Source organism: Misgurnus anguillicaudatus, chromosome 17 (genome assembly GCF_027580225.2).
Source record: "Misgurnus anguillicaudatus chromosome 17, ASM2758022v2, whole genome shotgun sequence".
Taxonomy (NCBI): domain Eukaryota; kingdom Metazoa; phylum Chordata; class Actinopteri; order Cypriniformes; family Cobitidae; genus Misgurnus; species Misgurnus anguillicaudatus.
Window position 1 is genome coordinate 36,919,167 of NC_073353.2, and position 10,505 is coordinate 36,929,671.

The 10,505-nt window shown below is 37.1% G+C and overlaps 1 protein-coding gene across 1 annotated transcript in view; it reads left to right on the forward strand.

The window, feature by feature from the left end:
* igfbp2b (insulin-like growth factor binding protein 2b) overlaps positions 1–4,771 on the forward strand; it is a 43,539-nt gene extending 38,768 nt beyond the window's left edge. The window contains 1 exon segment of the mRNA XM_073854705.1: positions 603–4,771. Coding sequence (XP_073710806.1) covers positions 603–758 — 156 coding nt within the window. The 3' untranslated portion in view covers positions 759–4,771.
* Positions 4,772–10,505: the final 5,734 nt, after the last annotated feature.

A 10,505-nucleotide genomic window follows, 5' to 3' on the forward strand; every position in this document is an offset into this window, starting at 1 on the left:
CTGGAATTACTGTGTTATGCTTGGCTTTAAAACTATGTCTGCGATCATAGGTCAGGCCAAATTCTGCCGAGCCCAAATTTATTCGAGCTATTCTGTTCATGTTTATTTTATAGCTCTATAGTTTATTATGTCAACACTTTGTATGTCTCATTGGTGTCTATATGCCAAGAAATTTAAATGCATTTGAGATGAAACCAAGAATTCTGTATAAGCAATAAAAGATGTGTTTACAATAATGATATAATATGAGATGAAGCATGTTGCGGCTCACACCAGGACAAACACGGGTTGTTGTTTTGATGTAAAAACCCTTTTCCCGGGGCTGAAAACTCTGTACACGCAATCATGTTCCTCCTGTAATTACCATAACTGTCCGTTTGTCAGTTTTTGTTCTTTCTCATTGTCTTTTTTGCCTATTTTGGGTTTCAGCGTCACCTATGTCCACTTCAATTATGTCTTTATTTTAGTAAGGGTCAGTGACACATGCTGGGTCAAATGAGGCGGTGGGATGTTTTTTAAGGCTACGCTTCCACCCTGTAGAGTTTTTTTAAACCCCCAAAGTAACCCCGCCCCCTATATTTTTTATCTCTCTTGTCTTTCAGTGTCACATGTCCACCCATGGACAGAGGGGCGAATGTTGGTGTGTTAACCCTCACACTGGTATCCAGATCCCCTCGTCCATGAAAGTAAGGGGAGACCCCAACTGCAGTCAGTACTACGGCGGTCCGGAGCTGGAACCACCAACCATCCTGCAGTAAAAGACGCCATCTCTCCAATGGGGAGACGCCTGGGTCGCAACCAAGTGCGAGAGGGATGTGCATGTGTGTAATTCTGTATATGTGTGCGTGTGTGTGTGTATTTTCTAAATAAGTACGATCTGTATTGTCAATAGGAGGCTGGAATGAGACACATGCCGGCAAAGACAAATCAAGGGCACCCTTCCCATCTCTCAAATCAAGATAACTGTACACTAAATTTACCTTTGAATGATTGTTTCTTCTGCCTATTTATAGGCTTGATCTGTGCCTTTAATCCTGTTACCGAATATACTTCTAGAGATATTTCAGGGAGCCTCATATACAGCATGTGCAGCTGTCCCATGCAAACACATGCCCTTTGTTGGGTTATTCTGTCTTTTGTTTTTGGAGTCCCTATAAAAATGGTGCGATATTCATGTGCACCGTTGCTTGACTCCGGAGACAAAACATTGCAAACACAATAGCAATCTAAAAAAAGTGGAATGATTTTCTATAAACACATGACATCCTAAAGGATTAGTTTACCCCAAAATTTGTATGGCTCTTTTCAAACTGAACGATTAAGATTTTTGTGAATATCAGATTCAATTCGATCGTGAGTGGCAAGGAATTTTATACGGTGCGTTTTTTTTTTCCTTTTTGTGGAGTTTGTTAGCCCTTTGGCAGTACTTTCTGTTTTCCACAGAAGCAAAGTGACACGAAGATAAATAAAAGATGACAGAAATGACGGTTATTCCTTTAACAGAGATAGTGAAGAATGGTAGGGGCGCCTGATTGGCTGATTATATAGTTATAGAGCCGTTACACAACTATTTCATGCATTTCGTTTTTTTACTTGGCAGACAAATTCAATTGATGGTTAAATCAGGAATGATTGGTTTGTGCTTATTTGTCGGTCTTCGTACATGCATCAGAAGTCGTCTTCGCATGACTTAACCGGTCTTTTTTTGCTTACGTTAGGTGTACTGTACATGTTTATTTTAACCCTTTACAAAGTTAAAAATCAGATTCTATCTTATCGTTTAGTTGTCGGACTTAAGTCAGCGGAAAATCTTTTGAAAAAATTCTGCATCGACTGATTTTATGATTGATTACTGTTGTTGCTCGCGTCCGTCCCAGCTACTGGCAGTTGATGGAGCTCGGTTCTCACTTTGCCTCTCAACCATGTGCTAGAATGCAGGTGGTGTATGTGTGCTTGCGGTAGGGATCAGCATTTACTAATGATGTGCTGACAGAGAGCTAGATTAGGACACGGGCCTGACATTGACAAATGTGGTATAAAGTGGGTTAAGTGCATATAAATAAACACAAGTTTGCCTGCTGTGCCAGTGAGTTATGCTCACCTTACTCCTCAGAACTTATGGGCTGGGTTAGCGAGAGCAGTTTTAACCCAGTTTGACCCAAATTTTTTACCAAATGCGGTAGTATGAGAAGTATTAATTACTTCCCTTAATGGAGCTTTGACATAAACATTGGGTCTGATTCACTAACCGTGCTGACACACATACAGTATACTAGTATACTATATGTAAAAAAAAACACATTTACACCACAGTTAACATAAAAAATAAGTTAATATCTCAAAGCATACATTTGTATTGTAATTAGAAATTAAATAAATAAGATTCTAAAATAATAAGTCTAATATCTAATTTATATTAACAAAAGAAGTCTGGTAAAAGTGCATAACAAGGTTATTGGCGCAGTTTCCCAGACAGGGTTTAGATTAGGACATTTAAAGGAACGCGCAGACTTTAGCTTATTCACCGTATCCCTTAGAGTTAGATAAGTCCATACATAACTTTTTTCATCGTCATGCGTGCCGTGACTTTTTCTGACGCACCCGTCCCTAGCCTAGCTTAGCACAAAGACTGGAAGTAAATGGCTCCAGCTAGCATACTGCTCCCAATAAGTGACAAAATAACCCCAAAATAAAAGGTCATATGAGAGACAGCCATCTTTTAACCATATACATACTGGGAACTATATTCTCATTTCTGAGTGTTTATCTTGAGGCACTGATATATTTTATTTTATGATATGCCAGTGCAAGCTCAAACGTGCATTTTATTCTTGGACTACACTTAAAGCTGAAGTATGGTCCATTTTTATACCTACGCGAGGGTCCTCGTACAGACGCACATCACCGGATTTTTGAAACCTTGTGTATATTGTACGTGTAGGTTGCGCATGCGTCTATTGCATTTTGTTGCAATGTGCATGTGTCGAACGCCTGTGTACAAATACGAGTCAAATAAACTATACTTTGCAAGGCCGTGCATTCGACTGTGCGCATATATTCACGTACACGTAAAAATAACAGACTATACGCTCGGTCTGGAAAGCCAACGTTTTTAAAATGGGTTTTGGCTATTCACAGATTTGTGCATGCATGTCAGGCGCATGTGCACTTCTTTTGAAAAAAAGTGATGAGATGATTGCATAACCCAGATTCATCCACATTAGAATAAATGTATGCCTACACACCTGATGTGCAAATATTTGGATTAAGACTGAACACCAAAGGACACGCTGTAATGACATTTTTTAATTATGCATCTTATCCAGTGCAACTTCCAGTAAATTCACGGGAATCGAACCCATTTGATCGATTGCCAACTCAATGCTTCATACAGCTTCAGGAGCACTGTATTAGTGAATGAGACCCATCTTTCTAATATCTTAGACCCTTAAACCTGAAACGAAATTTTGTGAGATAAAATATGTCATAGATTTACAGCGGTTTGATCTGTATGGGTTGGTCAGCAGGCAACATTCATTGACGATAGGTTTTATGTTAATTTGTGCACATTAAAGTGGACATATCATGAAAATCTGACTTTTTTCATGTTTAAGTGCTATAATTGGGCCCCCAGTACTTCTAACCTAGAAAATATAATAAAGCTCAACCCCGTAACTTAGTTTTGGTATGCCATTCTTTGCAAGCATGTGAAAAAATAGGTAATTGAAATTTGGCTCCCCTTGTGATGTCAGAAAGGGATAATACCGCCCCTTAATCTGCAATATCCAACCACGGCACTGACATTTAGTGCAGAGATCTAAAACTAAAACTTCACATACGTACTCTGGAGACACCAAAGATTTATTTGACATTTTTAAAAAGTCTTGTGAAATGTCCCCTTTAAATTGAACATGTCAGATGTTGGTTAAGCTTTAGCATTAATCTTCATCTATATGATCTAATCTCTCAGTATTTGCAGTTGTGGGTTAGCCTTTTTGATATATTAAACAAATTAACCTTCAGTAACTCTCACAGTATTACCCTAGCTTTCATGTATTTGCTTAGCATCGTGCTAACTCCAGCTACAATACTGGCTCTCCAAAATCCTCTTGTGTAATTTTTGGTGGCACACAGCTGAGACACGGGTTACAGGTTTTTTGTTTCGGTTCCAAAATAGATCGCTGCCTGCCCTCTAGCAGTACAGTAAATTTTACGGTAGCTCGAGTTTGGCCTAGTTTGAAAACAGTGAGAAACCAATCCCTGTGGTTTTCGGGCATATTGATTTGCCTGAGAGGTTCCAGTGGGATGGAAGTGTTCACCTACGTGTGTTTGTGTGTGTGTGTATGTGTGAATGTTTCGATGCTGTGCCATGCCTGGAGCCAGAGGGACGGTGGGAAGGATTTCATACCATCTGGTGCAGTGTTAAACTGTCAGAGCCGGTCTCTGCATTTGGAGACTCTTATGACTTGACAAGGGGAGTTTCTTGAGCAAATCCAAACGTTGTGTGCCATGCCAGCATCTCGCATGCGTTTTCCCCCTGTTTTTCATTGCGTATCCTGTGTGTCAGGAGGTATTAAATAACGTACATTACTCAAAGCATTCTGGACACAGCATGCTCCATATGTCCTGTGTCATGCGAACGGTGCACGGACTCAATTTTCTGTACAACTGCAATGGAAAAAGCCATAAATGCATGCAAAAATAGACATTGGTTTTAAATTCTTGTAACAAAATCTAGCATGATTAAACGTATTACCTTTCAGACCTATGACATATTTGTTGAGTTTTATTTTTCTGCATTTTTATGACCTTGCTCTTGTGTTGTCTCATGAATGCTGTCTTATGAATGATTCATAAGTTCCTCCATTAAATGCACGTTTACTGTTTTAGGGTTCCTAAGGTTATTTTAAACCTACAAATATTTTTAATTGAGAATCTGGGATTTATATAAACCAACACTTGTTGAGAAAGCAGTTAAAATCTTTATAGTGTGAAAGCCTTATTTATAAAATGTAGGCACTATTTGAGAAACACGTTTACATGCATTACATATAATAATTCGTATAATAGTGAGTTATTGTATTAAAGCTGCAATCTGTATCTGTGTCAGTGTCGAAAACGGTTTGGCAAGATGAGAATTCAAAAATCTTTAAAAAAAATACTTGTCTTAAAAGCACGCATCAGGTTTATTTCAATGCACATAGTGTATTTATGTTGATTTTATGCAATAAAAAATACATTTGCAAAATTTTTATGAAAGTTAAGATTGAATTGACATGAAAATGTCAAATGGTGTAACCGCCAATTGCGCCAAAGAATGAAAAATATTAAATATTTTATCCACCTTGATGGCATGTAAGCATAATCATCAAAAAAAAAAAAAATAAATCATTTTAAAATATTCTTTTATTCGTAATTTCTAAATGTAAATTTTAATTTTAAATTTTTTGTAATATTTGTCATGACTTATGATAAAAACAGCTCTGTTTTCTAAGTAATTTTTGACAAATAATGTAAAATGTATGTAAAAAAAAAAGTCATATTACACTAAACTAGATGATTATATTTTATTCCACATTTTTTTATAAATATATTTATATTTTCATTAAAAAAAAATACTAGTTACACCAATTGACACAGAGTGGTTACACCGCATTGACATTTTTGCAATTATCCCCCAAATATTCTTTTAAAATGCAATAAAATCAGAAATGTTAAAAAATGTTTATTTTTTAACCGAAGGAGATGTAAGAGTATATCCAAACATTAATGCCAAGGAAACCCCCTTATACTTTGGAGTCACAACCTAAAGGTGTTTCTCGGAGGTAATAGTACATTATTTTAAATCAAAAGAGATGTAGGAGCATTATTTAAACTTTATTGGCAAGGAAAGACTCTTATACTTGGGAGCTGACTTGTATTGATGTGCTCTGGGAGGTTTTAGTACATACAGCATCATCTTCAAATAATGATTATTTTACATCAAGTGACCTGGAAATGCGAATAAACTCTTTCCATGGCTATTTTCCGAAATACACCTGTTCCGAATTGTCTAAAAAACACATCATGAGTGTAAAACCTTTTTGAAATATATGGGAGTTGTTGCGAAATTGACGTGTTTCCATTGGCCGTATTTTCAATTCGCAATGTCAATTTGCATAATTTGAAGGGTAATGGAAATCTAGCTACTATCTGTACGTGCATTGTGCTTTTCCCCATAGATATATATAATAAAGGCTAAATATCTCGCCCGCGCTGCTGGCCAATGGAGGTCGACGTCCGTACTTGGCGGCCATCTTGTTTCAGTCAGTTTTCACTCGTAGCATTGTGTTCTGGTGGTGCATGGTCTTTTAAATAACAATACTGTTTGGTTTGTTATAAACACCAGAGATGTACCTATGACACTATGCTTATGAATAATGTTCATGAAACATGTTTAAGCCTCCAGAATTATAGCCACGTTAATAATGTTTGTAAGAAACCAAACCATTTGAAAATCAGTAGAAAATTGAGCAAAGTATGGTATTTAAAATTCCATTCACCGTTGGAGCAGGGTGCTGTGAGTGAGCGAGCTCACTGAGACAGGATGGCCGCCGGTGATGATGTTAGAGACTCTGCCGTAAGACATCTAGCCTTTATTATACATATCTATGCTTCACGTAACCATAAGTTACCATAAGTTACAGACGGCAGCTTTAAATTGACAACCCTAGCGTGTGTACACTTCAGTAGTAATCTTCCTTAATCTAAAATATACAATTGGTTAAAAAGTAGCTTTTTATAAATGCATTATCTGTAAAGTACTACAATTATCCATTGATTATAAACGACTGAAAAAGTCGTGGAATATTTTTGGTCAAAAGATACAAGACTACATGCTTTGAGCTACAATCTACAAGAGGATAAATCCATCATCTGTCACCGTCTGTCACCTCTGGCGCCTTGAGGCTTGATTGTCCCCATGCAAATGTGAAAAGAAGTCCCGTGTTATCCAACAAACAGAGGAAGGCTGAGAGTGAAATCAAGATCATTGTCTCCCAACCCTTCTGTTTGTTTTTTCTTCTTACTGAGATAATGTATCTTGGCAAAGCGCGATTACTTTTCTGTTCCGTCCAACGAAGATAATAGATGGAAAAGATCCACCTGGTGTAGTTTATCTGCGCTTATCGCATCTACGTTGGCAATCGTTCCTAAACTGAAATCAGTATGCAAACAAATCTCCAGAATATTACACCAGCAAAGAAATGAACGATATTTTGCCCCATTCGAGACCAAGGATGAAACGTTTGTGTTCTCAGTCCAGAGAGCCACATGTTGCGATATGAAGGAGCCGTCTATAGTTGTTCGACTAATTGCGCGATAAAAGGGATGTGAACGCTTTGAAGTCTAAAACGCAGTTGTCAGTGTCTTTGAAGGCAAGAGTAATTGTCATGTTGAGTGGCCCACAAATCAAATGCCCGACACGTGTTGCTCTCTGTGTCTGCTTACCCTATTCCTTCATCTGGCTTTTGGAAAGACCCTGCCCAGCCGCGGATGAAGTGGGATTCGATCCGTCACATCTGGATTTTGTAGGTTTTCCTGGAAAAAAACTTCATCTGTCCTCCTTAGTGATTAGCTGGAGGTGACGAACAACTCTTCGTGTCTGGCCAAAAACGCACCACCATCTCCGATGTTATGGGAACACAATCCTCTACTTTTATTTCCTAGCAGCAAATATGAAGTTAATGGTATAAGCTACACAAATCTTTGGTCTTGTTTAAAGTTTACAACCAAATAACTTGAATACAGCAGTGTTTGGGTTCTCTTCCGTGTAGATAACAATTTGAATGAAAATCTGATCCTCATGCAAATTAGATTTGGTGACCATAATGTTTGCACTAGCTCACCTTTAACAACCGCAAACCATTATTCAAGGACATTTACAATCCATAAGTCAGTAGAGATGAGGTTAGTGTTAAAGCACAACATTAGCCCGCTGTTAGTGGTGTGAAACGCAAGCCTAATGCACCAGTCTAGTCTAATCCCTGCGGTTTGGACATGAAATGTTATGCTAACTTGCCCTGGAGCTTTGCGATAAAAGCTGACATTTCCGTTACATGACTCTGCGCAATCTATCGGTACTGTTGTTTTTCTCACTTATTTGATTGGAGTCTTGGTCCCTTTGGTCAGAGATCCCCCTTGATGTTGGGGGTCTTGGTAAATGACTTCCTTGTTCCTGAGAAGTCTCTTTGACTTCTGTTGAAAACCAGGTGCCTCGCCTCTGGGCAGAGTTTAAATGCAGCAAGTCTTCACCCAAAATAAACCTGTATCCTGTAGTGATCTGTTCCTCTGGGCTTCTCTTATCATGATTTATCAGTGAAGACAATTGAATTAGCAAGCAGATGAACAATTTGTGTGCACGTGTTACAGATCACTGATGTATTCACTTTATGTGTGGCATGTAAATAAAGGAATGTTTTCTATGCGAACACCTCCTGCATCCTTAAAAAGGTGCAAAAGTACTAACATTTTTGGTTCAGTCGAAGAAACTTTTCTTTCCTATCTTTTTATAGTCATAAGATGCTATTTTATGACAAAGAACCTTAAAGGGAAAGTTCACCAAAACCATGTTCTCATCCTCATGTTGTTGTAAAACTGTATGAATTCCACAAAAAAATATATTTTGATGAATGATGGTAGGCACTAGTGATGCTCGGGTCAGTTTTTTTCTGTTTTTTTAATGAAATTATTTGTCCCAGCCTGCCTTGCATCACTGTATCTATTTTTACAAACTTGCCCGCACCCGCGACCATTAAATAGACATACATGTAATGTAAGTGAAAACAGGGTTTATTTCAGCCTAAAAGTGCTTGGATACCATCGCCATGTAAACTGGCAACAACATACGCTTATGAACCATAGAAACCAGCATGGTCATATTAATAACAAGATAGGATAATGATAAACATTTACAAAGCATTGTAATTACCCGCAGGGCTCGTGGGCTATGAGACGACCCGCGCATCACTAGTAAGCACACAGCTGATTGTAACCTTTGATTTCCATAGTAGAATAAACAAATATGATGAAATTCAATGGGTACAGTCAACTGTGTGCTTTAGGGTGTTCCTTATTGGCCCATATTTTTTTAAAAGTTCAACTCTCGCCTCCTAATTGTGTTAGGATATCAATAAAAACACTGTGCAAAATGTTTAATTGTTTCTGCAAATCTAGAGGTTGCTCAAAGCCTTTGAATATTATTTCCAAAATCACCTATTTTTTGGAAAACTGTACCATTTAAAAACGCACAACACACATAAAACTTTGTTCCAGTTATTTCAGTCTCTTTTGATCCGAGTAACCATTAAGCGGACTTGGTTTGTGTTGCTTCAGCCATTGTCTCAGTGTATATTGTCTATTGTGCTTCATTCACATTGAAGCTTTCTTGCTTTAAACAACATATCACAACTAAAACATGAGTTTTTATTGAATGGAGCATGGTCAAATAAATTCATTGCTGCCATAAGTATATTATTAAACAATTATACATGCTAGCACAAAGTATCACATAATACGCGAATGTGTTCAACTTTAAAGGTCTTGAGCAACTTTTAAATATGAATTAATATTGAAAAAAATTTTTATTTTTTTATTCAAACATATTTGTGGGGTAAGAGCATGAACTTTTAAAGGTAGAAAAATAAGGACCACCCTAGTGTGCTTACATTAATTTATTAAAATATCTTCTTCATCATTTATCACAATACTTTCATATTTGTTTTTTACTATGGAAGTCAATAGTTACAATCAGCTGTGTGCTTGATGATTCAATCAGATGGTTCATTTTTCAAAATATCTTCTTTTGTGTTTATTAGCAAAAATAAATTGGTACAGGTTTGGAACAACATGATGATTAGAAAATTATCACATAATTTTTATTTTTGGGTGAACGATCCCTTTAATGGTTCCTTATGGGACCCTACATCCAAAAATGGTTCATCTGTGGCAGTGTGCGGCACCTTCATCCTTCAGTTGGTAATCCAGATAACAAATTTAAATGGAACAATTTTTGAGGATTTAAAACAGTAATGTGAAGGTAGTATTTTTTTATGAATTAGTGAGTAAAAATGATTATTTTAGATTATTTTGGATGGATGAACTGTGAGTGGAGTTTGCTCTATGTTGTTTCTTTGTAGACCTTTAACATGTTCGAGTTATCTATCTTGACACAAACAACACTCTTAAAAATAAAAATGCTTAATGTGTTCTTCACAGAGATAACATACACTGACCGAAAAAAATGTCAAAAATTGTCCCAAGCTGTCACTGGGGCAGTACCCTTTTATGAGGTCCTAATATGTACCACTTATTGGTGAAACCTCTAAGGTACTAATATGAACTCTTTAGGTGCAAAAGTGTATTTTTAAAAGGGTACTGCCCCAGAACCATTTTTGGACCATTTTTCTGACAGTGTAGCAGAAAGCATTTTTTTTTTTTTTTTGGTTCCTCAAAGAACTTAAGAACCA